This window comes from Girardinichthys multiradiatus, chromosome 18, assembly GCF_021462225.1.
Source record: "Girardinichthys multiradiatus isolate DD_20200921_A chromosome 18, DD_fGirMul_XY1, whole genome shotgun sequence".
NCBI lineage: Eukaryota > Metazoa > Chordata > Actinopteri > Cyprinodontiformes > Goodeidae > Girardinichthys > Girardinichthys multiradiatus.
In genome coordinates, this window is record NC_061810.1 from 23,332,400 (window position 1) to 23,348,395 (window position 15,996).

General features: G+C 38.3%; 1 protein-coding gene across 1 annotated transcript in view; it reads right to left on the bottom strand.

The window, feature by feature from the left end:
* Positions 1-14,136, bottom strand: part of pdgfd (platelet derived growth factor d) — a 99,393-nt gene extending 85,257 nt beyond the window's left edge. Inside the window, exon 1 of the mRNA XM_047390669.1 lies at positions 13,591-14,136. Coding sequence (XP_047246625.1) covers positions 13,591-13,708 — 118 coding nt within the window. The 5' untranslated portion in view covers positions 13,709-14,136. The remainder of the gene's footprint in view (positions 1-13,590) is intronic.
* Between the last annotated feature and the right edge of the window lie 1,860 nt (positions 14,137-15,996).

Below are 15,996 nucleotides of genomic sequence, written 5' to 3' on the forward strand. Positions count from 1 at the left end.
ACAAATTCCTTGTATGTCCAAAAATGTACTTGGCAATAAAGCTTTTCTGATTCGGATTCTTTCATTTGAGGTGGCAGTTTGTGTCAGATGATTGAAACTTTGACACAACTGGATGATCAAAAAGGGACACTGATCCCAACCACACATCAACACTGGTTTCGGATTGGATAAAACATAAATATTAATTTAGGAAATGGCCTTTAACCTCAAACCTATTGAAGAGTAAAGCACTAGGTTTAAAATCTGAATCATTACCAGAAGATTGATCAATTTCTCTGAGGTTTACTAGTTCTGATAAGTAGAGACATCAAATATCTCGCTGGAATTATGAAAGAAATGTGTTGATGGCAAATAAAAGTTGGCAGTTTCTCTGCAACTTGCTAAGGGATATTCAACCAAATATTACTGAGTCCATTGCAAACATGTATGCCTTTGCACACATTACTTGTTTTTCTCTTCATTGCAGTTTTATATCATACAATCCTCCACCCTGGAAAAAACGAACTGTTGAAATGCATCATTATAACTCCAAGTTTCTTCAACATCCATTGTGATGACAAGTGTATTTAATGTTCTGACCAGCGTGGTACAGAGTTGAATAGCAGATATGTTGTAAGTCATATTTAATCTGTTACAGTCTATCGTTTGGGGGAAAATGTCAACTAAAATCTATTCTCAAACACACGAACAGGCAGCTTTCCCCTCATCTTCCAATCTTCCACACTCTCATGAGCACATCAGTGGGGTTTTCATCTCTTTCCTGTTTACTCATAAGTTTGTTTGTCAAGGACCGCGACAGAGCCAATGCTGAGAGAAGATCGCTATGCACTTAATCTACATCTTTTCAAATCACACGCTCCCTTCTGCTTGCTGTTTTACTCCCATGTATTATCCTTCATTTCTTATTCATCAGTGTTTTATTTAAGTTTTGGGGAGCCTCTGAATCCCTCCTCAAACCGTCTCCCTCTGTGCTTGTCTTATCCCACAATCTGGTAATTTTTTTTTGCTTTCTCTGCTGATTCAGCACACACTGGGTTCTCTCTTTTTTTCACACCTCTACTGTGTCTCTTTTCATATCCATCATGCTCCATTTCTGTTCTCTGATTTCATCCCACTCCTGTCTTCATCTTTCATCAGATCTTTTGTTCAAGGGCTTGTCAGCTTTTTCTGTGAAACAGGCAGACTGCTCACTCATTTCTAATTTCTAATTATGGTTTTTATTTTACTTCATCCTCTTGACCAGACTTGGTTATATGCACATAATACTTACCTTCTCTGTCATATTTTTCTGTTTTTTTTATTAACTGCATCCACTGTAACTCAGATGGTTCAGCTGCCAAGACTTACTGTGCTCCGCAAAAACTAAACATCTGTCTTTCTAACACCCTCTAGCCTGCTCTCGAATTCTCTTCCACTGTGTCCCCAACTCAGCTCATTTTCAGAAATGCTTTATTGGATGGTAAATTGATTTATTATTGCCAAAAGAAGACAATACACATTAGAAGAGATAAATGAGTCTGCACAATTCACAACAAGTTTGCAAACAAACGGCTTGCTTTGAAAATTATGAATTCTGTGCCTCCAGGCTAAAAAAAAAACGAGACAGGGCCATTTGAATTTGTATTAGCATTGGTGATGCTACAGGACTGCATAAGTGCAGATGACATAGATTACACGACATGCAAACATTGCAGTTATTTAAAGACAAAGATATAGAGATGTTTTGGAGCAACATTTTTTACCACCCAAATAATGTATTTTTCAGGAAACTGTTTTCTTTCACTAGAAGATGATGGAAAACACTCCTAAAAAGGACAGCTGTTCATTAATTTCTCAAACCGTGGAAAACACAGATGGTCATAGCTTGGATGCCACAGAACCACCATCACTCTTTTCATGTAACACTGTTTTGATTCATACTCCTTTTAAACCACAGTATTTCTGCCTACGGTTATTATACTCTTACTAGCCAATACCCAGAATATATAGTACATAATAGTAATTTTCTGCCGACTACTAAACTTTTAGTCATTCTCTTACACATATTAAGTGTTTTTTTTTTTTCCAATATGGTTTGCATTCCTAATGGGCCACAGAAGCAGTTAATGGCCGTAGTTTTGACCCCGATCTCACTTCCCTCAGATAATTTATTACAGTGGATAACTCATTAGGAACACTAATATGAAAAACAAAAGGAAATCAGCTAGACATGACAAATTTACATTTTTCCCCACCATTGCTATCATTTAATCCCCTGTCTGGGTTGGTTTTTGCTTGCATGGACTGAGCTATTTTCTTTGAGAGGATCTTTAGTGTTGTACCGACTGAAACTTAATACCTAAAATAAAAATGAATCTTATTAAAAATTCTGTCTTCCTAAGTTTAAAAAAAAAAAAACACTAACTGCCCTTCCTTGTAGACCAGTGGTCACGGATTAGTGGACCAGGGTCCAGATCCGGACCCACGTGCCGTCCAATCCTGACCCAACCTGATTTTAAACATTTATATATTACTGCATGTTGTCCAACAGTGTCTAACTTCGCTTGCGCTGCATCTTGTGTTAATATGGTATAGCCTTGCGGAGAGTCTGACCCTGGGCTGCACGTGATGCAAGTCAGGCAATGAGCTGTGTCAGTCAGGGCTGCTGTTGCTATCCTAACCGCAAAGCATTTTCTCATTTACTATGTAACATTTTATTCCTGCCGGCTGCTGCGTCGGACTTTCGAACAGGTGGCCAGCTATAAGGGTCAGCAACTTTCTGGTCCACACTCCAAGCCAGCCGGTGGCAGTAATTCACCACATCATTGTATGCCAACCACCAAAAAAAGACAAAGAAGATGCAATGCGAGTCCTTCAACGTGGGTTGCTAAGTCACTAGCTTGGGAGCTCATGATTGCTAATACAACAAGGACTCGATGAGTAAAAAAAGATGGCTTCATCAAAAATATGTCAAGTCGACCATAAAAATCACACATTTAAAGATGAATGGACAGAAGCATACGGTCTCTAACAGCACAACAGTAAGCATACAAGTGGTCACTGCCAGTACAGTGGATTTTGGGAAAACACAGCCATTCACTGACTGGGAAATGATCACAGAATGCATGGAAGCTATAGCAGAAACACTTTAAGATGGGAAAAAGATCTACAACAACTTAAGGAAAAGGTTAAGCAAATTGCCATGCCTGCCACAAGCACAAGGAGAGCAGAACTGTTCTACCAAGATGTACTGACCCAGCTCGACTGAGCCATTCAAAGTGTGTTTAGTATTGGTATTTAAGTTGGATTGCTCTTTTCTTTTTAAGAATTTTTTCAGCACTAGAGGCCTTTATTTTTGATAGTTGGCAGACAGGAAGGAGGGGCAAAGAGAGGGGGAGACATTCGGCAAAGGTCACCGGGTCCAGGACTCGAACCTGGGACGGCTGCTTCAAGGACTATAGCCTCTATACGTGGTTGCGCGCCAACCCCTACACCACCAGCGCCGTGCCCCGGATTGCTCTTTTCTGTTCAGCATATGATTTCTTGGGCATATGAATAATTGATCAGTAGTTTAAAAAAACTCTAGTGTAAGTTACATGTTAAGTAAAGATGAAAGAAAATATTTTTGTCTCCTGATTTAAAATGTTTGAACCCCACAGTGTTTGGATGAGGGAGGGACTGGACCTCCTGCTATTTTAATTGGGGACCCCTGCTCTAGGCAGCAAGACTTTTTCAGATGACTTTAGAGCTTGGATTTCTGTGTGTATGTTGACATATTATTTATAGATTTTCTCAGGTTGCATAGTTTATACAATAAGTTAAACATCAGTAGAATATGTAAATCTTGTTTTTATGGGTATAATCGTTGGTATACACCTGGTCAAAGCTTAGGAAATCCTTCTTTTAAGAATAATATTGGGGGTATGAGATGAAGAAGCAAAATTATATTTCAACTTCCCTGAGCAGAATCAGTAAAGAAAGTCATAATTCTGTATTTTTCTCCCCTTTGGCTTCAATTCTGATCAGATGTTGAGATCAGATAATGTTATGTTTGATACTATACTTGGCTGTGCTCTCCCTTTCCAGAAATGTCTTATCTCCCCTCTCCACTCCTCAATCATTGATGCTTTCGTCCGTCTTCTCTTTTATACTCTATCCATTTGGCTTGCCGTTGGTCCTCTCTATCTCTTTGGAAGCTGATGAGGAAAAAAGTGAGGGGAGCGGTCTTTTAACTAGGCATATCTTACTCCAAACACCTTTTCCCTCCTCCTCCTCCTCCTTTGTGCCCTCCAGCACCAGTCTGCATGTGTTCATCATCAGCACACACTCCATAATGAAATCTGAGCATCACCTTATGCATGAATGTATGGCTCACTTTGCAAGACATCATTTCCCTCATTGCTTTGTTTTTGCTACTTAAGGAAAACTGATAGACACTCCTACCCCTCCCCAAATCACATTGTCTAATTGGTGAACACCCTAATATTTGTGAACAGGAGATGACAACAGAGTCTGCCAAAACATTCAGAGGTGTGGTGACTTTGGCTCGGGCAGCGTGTGGATGTCTATATCTGAATGATGACAGCTATTTAATGGGGGATTCCCTCGAAAGGGAGGTCCTGTAATTGTGTTTGAATGTGTGCGAGCTGAGGTGGGTGAGCAGTTTAGCACACTGGGATGGGACTAAATGTGACTCATGAATTCCAAATAACCTCAGCGATTCTGCTTCTCCTTTTAAATCCTGCTGATTAACAAAATCGGGTAAACAAGCTCACTAACACCCTTGCACAAAAAGAGAAGTCTGGGGTTTCCTGTTTCCTGCCAAAAAACTTTATATTTTTATGATTTAGAGAATCCTGTATTACAGACGATTTAATCTAGATGTCCAAAATAGTTAATGGAAAATAAAAACAACCTTTTGATGTGAGTAATCTCTCATAGAGCTGTATGGAAACAGACACTAAGGTGAATTTTTCAATTAAGGTGGTTAAGAAGACCCTTAAACATCACTTATAAAGCAAAACAAATACCAGGAATTCACTTAAGAGCATTATCGCTGTAAACTGAAGACCATTCATTGTTCCACTAACATCCAGTCTGTCTGACCGTTCTGATGTGATTCTGCTGCAGCAACAAGTCTTGCCATACTGACATTTACCATCATCCAGTGTGACAGGAGACGCTGGCATACCATGAAATATATCCCGACTGTCATATCATTCACTATCATGTTCAAGTCTTGCACAATATTAGGAATCGCACAGTGTGTGCTGGGCATCAGACACTTTTTACTATTTTTTTATTGTTACTAACAACCGTTCACCTGGACGCTAGGCTTTGGTGATTCTGCTTTGGGGCTCATATGATGCATATCTCAACACGCTGCCAACAACCAATTAATGATAAATGAGCTGCAAACTAGGGGTGCATCGATTACAGTTCTTTAAAAATCCTGACCTGCCACAAAATGGTCTATTCCACTGATCATAAATGGGATAAATGCAAACTTTTGGTGTAATGGTTTCTAATTACCAATAAATACTTCACATCACATGGGCTATAAGGGAGTTAACCGTTGGTGGTTTGTTTTCCTATAGAATAAGGAATTTAGTTTCATAAATAAAAGGTTCCTTTATCAGTGCATTAGACAAGCAGTTCTGGCTGTCTGTAAAGTGATTTGAAAAACATTGAAGTTGTACGTTTACATCTGCTTCTGCTTTGTAAGTTATTTCTCCTTACAGCAGATAAGCAAAAATTGGTTTTCAATCGAGTTCATTAGTTGTGTTTTATGTAAACGTGTAAAGGCTTGCAAACTGCATTTGACTTTTACGCACTAACCTTGCTTATATAACCGTTTTTTGTCTGATTCCAGTGTGCATCGGGAGATGCTGTTTTGTTATATTTGCTCACAGAGCAGCTTTTGATTAAAAACAGCTGAAACAGAAGGCAAAAAGATGAGAAGATAAAGTCAGAAATAAGACAGGGAGAGATTAAAAGAGAAGAAACTGGAGAGATGGAATGATATGTAGAGAGGCACACAGACTGATAAGACGGGCCTAAGAGAGGAAGGCAAAAGATAAGAGGGGCATTATTAGAAGAAGAGGATTCAGACGGCTATGCCGGTGTTCTTAACAAAACATGTTGCAGTTCTGTCCCGACTGTAAACAGAGGTTATACTCTCTGTTAAGCATAGTTGCGCTTTAACTAAATAATGGTTTCTTGACATGACATGTTTAAACCAGTATGTCAAACCTGTTTCTGTATTGGAAGTTAATCATAGCACTGGTTGTCAGCATGATTGCTTACTACATGTGACAGGTCAAGTGCAACTGTGTTTGGAGCATGTTTTTCTACATATGTGTGTAGTAATGAGGTAGAGTTCTTCACTCATCCCCCTTTATAGTCTTTAAGTTGCACATCTGCCACAGAACCTCAGTATGAGAAACAAATTTGTACAAAGAACATTAACCATTAAACGGGGCAAAGCTTGTCATGATGTGTTTCACAGCTTAAAAATGAATATGGAAGCTTTTCACATTTTGTTGATGTCAGAACTCTCTCTCGCAATCTAAAAACGTACCATAGCGTAAATCAAAGAATCCTACTTGGCTCTATGAAGTTGTTTAATGAAGAAAGCAGTAAATAAAAGTCAACAACATTAAAGTACATCACATAAATCTTGTAAAGTCTTGTTTAAGTTCTTTGTGTCTTCCATTATCTTAGGTACAGATATGAGACATATCACAAAACAGTGCCTTGAAACTTTTCACATTTATACTCACCCAGGCTGCCTTTAGGTCTAAAAGAGAAAGCTCAATAAACGCTGCCTATTACATAAGATTATTTGAATAATGCCTAAAAGGAACATTAGGATTTCGCACAGCATGAAGAACCCAGAAATCATTTTCAAACATAGTTTTTCATGCTTTTTATGTAAGATAGATTATCTTAGAAAAATGTCCTAAGTGACCAATAAATACTATGGGAAACTGATTATTTCTCTCTTTTAGAGAAAAATAAGCCATAATATTCTATCCTACATATGATATATCTAAAGATGGGTTCACATTGTGTAATAAGACTTTGTGCAATAAAATCTTTCAGCATTAAAGAATTTTAAGAAATTATTAGAAACATGCAACAACTGCCAATTTAGTGCTCCCACGAACAGAGACGATCTGCAACAATATGAAGCAACATCAAAAAAGCTCTTGAAAAATCCTAAAGTCTGACTGTATTAGATGTCTGCCTAGTATCCTTTTATGCCCAGACATTAGATCTTCCAAAGCTACTTCCTTTCCATTCTCTGTAACTTTTAACCATCCTACTGTAGAAATAAAGGCGTTCGCACTTGCATTGCTGTTTATTTATTTGAATAATTTGTTGGACTGATATCTCTGTTGTACAGTCTGGAATATTTGATGTAGTAAGGTTTTATCACTTTGAGCTGGCACAGTGTGACAGGTTCAGGTTTTTTTGTTGAAATTGGACAATGTGCAGCATGTTAATGCCAGCTACATTCAACCTGTAGTGCCTCGCTAAAGTATTCATATCCTTTGAAATTTTCTCGACACAACCACATACTTCAATGTGTTTTAGATCGACACAAAATAGTGCCTCTTTCGGAAGTGAAACAAAAATGATACATGGTTTTAAATAAATAAATAAAATCTTAGATGTGTAGTTCTAATTTGTATTTAGTCCCCTTTACTCTGATACCCCTAAATAAAATCCAGTCAACCAATCCTCTTCAGAAATCACCTAATCAGTAAACAGAGCCCATCTGTGTGTAACCGAATCTCAGTGTAAATCCAGCTGTTCTGTTACGGCTTCAGAGGTTTGTTAGAGAACATTAATGAACAAACAGAATGATGAAGACAGAGGAAAACAGGAGAACTATCTGAAATAAAATGTGTAGAAGTTTAAAGGAGGACTAGGTTGCAAAACAACAACTCAAGAGATACACAGCTCAGATCACAGATACTGTGGACAACACAACTATTAGTCCTACACTTCACAACTCTGGCCCTAATAGAAGAGCAGTATGAATAAAGTCTTGAATCATTGCAATTAAAGTTAGCCACAAGCCATGTAGAAGACAAAGCTATACTGTGGAAGATGGTGCTCCATCAGTGAGACAAAATGTGGGCTCTAAACTTTTATTATAATTTTTGATTTGCTCTTTGTGTTTATTCCTGTTTTATTTTTAGAGTTGGGTGAAGTTAAAGAGGGGAAGAGATTGGGGGAGTGGAGCTAAATTTCAACCAGACTCTGTTAATATATAGACAGACATTACAAAGGTGAAAACAATGAGCCAAAAATGCCTGAGAGGAAAAAAAACAAAGAGACCTCATGAAGCTGGGTTCCTGAAAATGAACTACAACTTTCTGCCAGAACATCTTTAGATGAAAACTCCCTTTCAAATACACTTTGGGACACACTCAGGTACATTCAAAGTAGCGAGGGGACAAGTAAATGCTGGGGAGTCTATCAGCATGAGGTTATGCACATGGAAGCAACTCTAATCAGCATCAGTCAATCAAATAACGGAACTAAGCTCCCGGGTTCCATGCGTCAGCTGAGTAAAACACACACACACACACACACACTCTTGTTTTGCTATATGTAGTGAGGACCATGTGTTGACTCCCATTGACTTCCATTGATTTTCAGTCATTTTCAACCCTTTCTATGCCCTAACCCTGACAATGACCCTGAACCTAACCATTACCAGTGCATGCCTAACCCTAACCTTAACCTAAACTCAATTCACATCTTAGTCCTAAACCTAACCGTTAGCAAAATAGGTCATGAGGACCAGCAAAATGTCCTCACTTTGGTACAAATGGGCCTCAATTTGATGGTGATATCGGAAAATTGGTTCTCACTGTGATGCCAAGACAGGAACACACACACACACACACAAACTATCTTTACTATATTTATGAGGACTTTTCAGTTACTTGCACTGACTTCCATTCATTTTCCTTGATTTGTGGTGCCTTACCCTAACCCTAAAACTCACCCTAACCAGTTCATACCTAACCCTCACCCTAACCATAACTCAATTTATACCCTAGTCCTAAACTTAACCTCTGTCCCAAGAACGGAATTTGGAAAAGTGAGGACCAGGAAAATGTCCTCACTTTGTCAAAATGTATTCACTTTGCGATTAAAAATATGAAAAATGGTTCTCACTCAGCAACAAGTACAAGAACACACACACACACACACACACACACACACACACACTCACTCTATGAGTGTGTGTTAGTTATGAGAGCATCTAGGGAGTGACTTATTGCAAGACTGCAGAGGATTGAAGTGCTTTTAAATCAAACAACCATTCTACTTTAATAGCAGGGATCACATTTGATCATGTCAGTACTATTATCTGATCCTACTAATGGTTTGACACCTGTGTTAGGATTTCCACTAAATAGCTCTCTGCTCCTCACCAAGTGACATCTTAAAATAAAGTTAGAATCCCATCTACAAGAAACCATGAGAGCAATTTAGAATCATGATGTTTTAATAAACTATAAATTGCATTTTTACTATTATAGCCTTTGTCTTTTCACAGGCACTACATTGTTAGATAATTGCTTTTATTTTAGGAAATTAAGATCATTAGCATAATTGTTTTGGTTCTTTACTCACTTGTAGCAGAGCAGTTCAATTGAGTAAAATAACGTTTTTCTACAATGTTTTCTAAACATACCATTAAACTACTCAGAAACATGGTATATACTAATATTGAAAACATGTACCTTAAGGCACATGTCATAATGTGCAAACTGACAGAAATCAGAAGAACACCTCACTGTACTGTTGATTTCTTTGTGGAATTCATTAGACAATAAATGTCTCAAATTTAACTTTCTACAAGCACTTCACTGAACCTGAGTGAAGTTGCCCCACTCCCAACATGTTTTAAATCTAACAAAACTGGTGTCAAGCATTAGTGCTGCGTTAGTGCTATTATCCAAAGATAATAAGTTATAAGGTCCTCAAATTTAAACCACCTGTTAACCTTCAGTTTTATTAACTCTAGTTTTTAACAGTGATGCATCGTCTTGTTCACACATACCTATTGATGACCTGTGCACTTTATTATCTATAAAATTATGATGAAACAACACAAAGAATTTAACAGCACACAAACAGCACAATTCATTCAAACCAATTTTGTTTGATTTTTCTAATGTGGCCCAGCTGGATGACCTTCAATGACCATCTGTAAAGTTTCATTATTATTTAAAAGGGATAACAGCACAAACCTTTTTAATACAAACCAGCACTAACATAGCACAGTCATTTTGGATAATGTTTATTAGATTTAAAGAAAGTGGTGGGTGCCAACTTGACTCATGTCTCAATTTGCGTGTGTAAATTAACATGATCAGTTTTATTGTATCCCACTTATTAATCCTTAAGATGCTGCTAAAATCTTGCCATGTACATAGCTTATCTAAAAACACATGTTAGGAAATGAACTCCATTTAAAAAAAAAACATCAAGTCCTGACTTGTTATAAAGAAGTGTTTCACTTATGATGTGCCCCTGTTTTGCATCGTGTGTGTACTGGGTTCAAGTGAATAAAATTTACAATATTTCTTTGCATTAGCACAGGGTATGTTACCTTTGCTGTGATGTCACCTTCTCATTTTATTGTTTTCTATAGTTCATGAATTTTCATTAATATATAAACAGCCCATGAGTGTCCCCAAGTGGTCAAATTATTAGCTAAAATATTTAGAAAATAGGTTCTGCCTACCCTGCTGTTAGAGCCAGGCATTCAATATGTCAGGATGAATAAATCTGTTGCCGTGCAGACAGAGTGACTGCATAGCGTAGCGTAAGATTAATTAATATTAATATCGGGTCATTGCCGCAACATTTCAGTAGCAGTTCTAAAACATTCTGTCGCAGTGGCGCATTTGTATTGAGAGCATCATAGCTGAATATTCAATCTGTGGCAGTCTGGCTTAGTTGCACATCCAGCTGTGTATTCTGCAGTATCACATGTCGGGAATAATTGGCCAAATGCAGCATATCTTCCAAGACCAGTGAAACGCACATACTCAATAGTGTGCTGGGGGTAATAATAATACATAAGCAAAGTTACAAAGCACTAAGATACAATTTAAGTTTATTGCATTATTAAATCACTTTCAGTTGTGGTATACACATAAAAAAGCTCATAATATGACCTACATTTGGTCTTAAACCATGGTAACCTCTGCAGTCTGAGTTAAAGAGTGTACACAAAAGTTCTCAAAAGACTAACCATTTTGACAATTAAAATAGGGATGTTTCTTGTGATGCTTCTTGAAAGAGTAAATAATGCAAGTCATGACATCTTTTGCAACTTCATACTCCAACCAACAACTCAAGGGAAAAAGAAAACATATTTAAAGGCATAGCCTGGCATAGCAGCAAAGCTTCCCCAGGCACAGAAGAATCTGTACAAGAAACTATGAGAATAACACTTGGCAAATGGGGACTTAGAGGCTTTAAACAACCCATTTGTTTTCAAAAGATGAAAATAAGCCAACATGGGCAGTAAAATAACTAGCTGTTAGATGCCTGTGAGGATCTACTATATTTATTTAATAGGTGTATGTAATGGGATTCTAAAACACTGCTTTTAGGATTAAAATGTTTTTAAATAACTTTTAAAGGCTGATTTTGTTTACATTGAAAATGGTCTTTAATGTTGAATGTATTTCTGTCTTTCTTTGAGTATAAGTTCCAACTCTTTTGTTAGTTTTAGATAAAAACAATTGGAGCAAATAACAAAAACATCCTCTAGTATATCACTGTAAACCAAATCATGGTGTTAATAATTTATCCTTCTGATCTCCTAGCTTAATAATGTTTTCTTGTCCCATTCTGACAAAAACTGTTTTTTTTTTGTTTTTTTTCTCTCCAGCTGGTATCTTAAGCCCATCGTGTCATAGCTGGTTCAGCTGTAGTCGTCTAAAAAGCCCTAACTTTTTCTTCTTTGCATCCAGATATCTCTTTGTCAGACAAGCTATGTGCCCTCACCTTACATTTCCATTCCATCTGTCAGCTTTCTCTAACAGTGCCACTGCAGTGCTGCCGTGGCTGTTTTTGCCAGTTCCTTCACAGTTTACACACAATCATTTGACATATATTTGACACAGTGCACTGCTATCAGTCAAACATGCAATTGCTCATACTGTACTAAATGGCATGCATTAAGTGTTTACATCTTTAACAGACAGATGCAGGATTAAAAATTAACTCAAGTTAACGTACTGTAGTTTGATGTATTTAATACTTAAAACCTTACTTGGTTTTAAGTATTAAATACATGCCCACCTCCCTGAACTGCCACCTTAACGTGGTGGAGGGGTTTGAGTGCTCGAATGATCCTAGAGGTTATGTTGTCTGGGGCTTAAATGCTCCTGGTAGGGTCTCCCATGGCAAACGGACCCTAGGTGAAGTGTCAGACAAAGAGTGGTTCAAGACACCCTTTCGAGGACAATTACATCGAGGCATGTGACGTCGTCCGGTACGGCAGAGCCCGGGTCCCACCCTGGAGCCAGGCCTGGGGTCGAGACTCGTCGGAGAGCGCCTGGTGGCTGGGTTGCTCCTCGCAGGACCCGGCCGGGCCAAGCCCGAACGAGAGACGCGAGACCATCCTCCAAGAAGGCATTTGGTTGCACAGCATTTTTTAGGGGTATCGATTGAAAAGAGAGCTAAATACATATGCACATCACACTTTTCTGATTTACATCATGAAACGTTATGACAACCTTGTAACATTTTCCTTAAACTTCACTGTGATGCAATACTTTGTGCTGGTTTATCACATAACATCCCACTAAAATACACAGAAGTTCATGGTTGTGAAAAATGTTGAAAAGTTCAACTTGGATCCATACTTTTGCAAAACACAGAATTTTGGGTTCTGCAACAAAGTTCATCTAATGTGTCCACACTAATTCCCTTCCATGTTTTTTTTTTTTTTTGTTGTTTTTTAAATGTTTTCAAGTATGTATCACAGTTTACTCTCATGTACACACACACACACACACCGTGGTTTTGGTTGATAAGGTTCTGAGAGGGCAGCTTTCCAGGACAGACTTTAATGCTTATTTTCATGTTTCCTAGCCCAAAGCAACCCTGCAGCTGACTGAAGGTGTACAATCAAAGGCACTGCAGCATGACTTCTGCCTCGGTCACATCAAAAGTAAAGTGAGGCACATTTCCACAAAAATCGGATTGGGGAAGCTGTAGACATGACAGGAAATAAGCACCAAGATGAGAGTATCTGCCACTAAACACAACTTTTCTCTTTTCTTTCTCCACAGCTTGATGCTAGTTTGGATAGTTAAAAAATTTATTTTGCTATTTCTGTTGCTCATTTCCCCTGTATTCATTGAACATTCACAAGCTGCATCATTCGTTACACAAAATAAAAGATTTACACCCCAAATCCTTATTTTTCCCTATGTTGTCTAAAATCATCAACCACATCATCTTCCTTATTACAAACTTTATTAAAATCTTGGACGCTCAGAAACGAATGGACTGCAATGTTGCAAACTTAAATGGTAGAGGAAAAAAAGGACATCTCACCGTCTCTTCTGCTGTTGCCCCTCAACACTTTGGCATTGGCGACCTGAGCCTTTCCGACTCTGCTTAAAGTGGCTAACAGTAAAACTATCCACATCTGGAAAACCACCGCTCCTCTCATGGTGCTGGGAAACTTCTGCCCTGTTTTACAAAGTGTCTTCCAGCGGCTCCAAATGAACGATTAACTTCTTATTCCCTGCGAACCAGAAAGCTTTGACCGCTTTCCTTTCAACAACTCTAGTATCTGCCAAAATCTTTCCTCTTTAAGTGAAGGAAATAAACGTGGTGACTCCCTGTAGCTGCTGAGGTGCGGACACAATGTCCCGGCTTGTGCCAAAGTACCAAAGTGTGGAAGAAGTTGCCTTGCTGTGAAAGTTAGGCTCCTGCAGAAACCGAGAGCAAACTCCGAAACTGAGAAGAGCAGGTGGAGGATAATATAGCTCCGCTCACGGTCAGACATGAGATTATAAGCGCCAGACTTCTTATCACCGTGGAGGCAAAAAATTCAAGTCAGTCGCTGACAAATAGTTTCTATCTAACGCATCTGCACTGTGCAAGTCTGCGCGCTTTAAAAGTTTGCCAACTGAGCGGGGCGCGCTCTTCCTGCACGAGCGCGCGTGTGTGGATCTGTGGGTGGGATGTTGGTACAGAAGATCTATCTATCTATCTATCTATCTATCTATCTATCTATCTATCTATCTATCTATCTATCTATCTATCTATCTATCTATCTATCTATCTATCTATCTATCTATCTATCTATCTATCTATCTATCTATCTATCTATCTATCTATCTATCTATCTATCTATCTATCTATCTATCATCTTTTATACGAATCATCTTTTATACGATTAGGTTGATGGCAAGGAGGCCTTTCAGCCTCAAAGACTTGGAGCTCATCCGCAAACATAAATAGTCAAAATGCCACTGGAAACTTGCAAAACATTAGTCAGCTATTATAGGAAATTGTTTGACTGGGGTCAAGATTTCTCCAATGATTATTCAAAATAAAATAAATAGTTCAGCCTGTCATCCTGAATATAATCTCAATAAAAACAGTTGACAATCCTTTTACATTGTTTTATTATCTTTTGAGAGAGGCCTGACTTGTTTCCAATCAGAAACAGGCATCTTGTTGAATAAAAATCATTTAAATTGATCTGATACCTGTGAATAAAATCCAGAGCAACCAGTGGCCTTCTCACTCCAACTGTGCGTATAAAGTATAAAGACAGCTGCCTCAGAGGTCTGTAGGTTAACAAAAAGCTTAACAAAGATCAATAATACACTTGGCAGTTCAGAGATAAAGTGTTTACTCCAAAATCTGGAAATGGAAAGCGTATGGTTAAACTGCAAACCTTCCAAGACACTACAACATGAGTTTCAAGAAGAAAACTATTATTGAAAGAAGACCATAAGAGTCATGCTTGCAGTTTGCCACAAGCCATGTAAAGGACAGAGCAAACAAGGACAAAATACACGAAAAACGATATGTGTAGCAGAAAACTAACACTGCACATTTATTCTAAACCCTACATCTTAATGAAACATGGTGGTCACAGCATCACGAACTGTTCAGGGTTGATTGGAAAATAAACTGAATTAAACGTAGCTGGGTTATTAAGGGTTCCAAGCCTGCGGTTGCGGGTGAAGGCCATGCCTTCTCCCAGCGGAGCAGGGAGCTCTATTGTTTGTGTTTCATTTTTTCATTATTATTATTATTATTATTATTATTCTCTGCTAAAAGTCGTTGGGCGCAAGAACCAGAAAATTCTGGAAAGAAACTGACATAGCAACCTAGTAGGGAATCGCAACCGCTACTCAGATTATAAAATTCACACCCCCTAACAACTACAGGGCGCTATTACGTATGACGAGTTTGGGCTCATAACTTCCAAACCGTAAGTCCCACACTCCAAAGGTTTATATCACCTTGTTCCTTGGACGATTCTGCATCACTTTGTAATTGGCCACGCCCCCTTCTGCCTAACTAGATTTTTAGCTACGTATCGACAAAGGCAAAATCTATTTTCCACAACTCCTCCAACATTTTGAGTTCAATCAAGATAAAAGTCTGTACATACCATTTACAGAGTTAGCGGGGCACAATGGTATGAAATCTTTGTCAAATGTTCGAAAGCTACATGCGGACAAACTTTATTCGCGAACTAGCACAAACGTTAATTGACTATATCTCTGCCATATTTCATGATTTCCAAACAAGATTGGAGAACCTGATAGAGAATGAGCTATTGTGCCTATACATTGAGAGTGATACGCATTAAATTATATGGGGCACTATAGGCACCAGATGTTTATATCTGCATAACGGATTGATGGATTGACACGCAACTTGGTCTATATGCTCAAGACCTTGACCTCAGGACATAGTTTTAATGATTTAAAA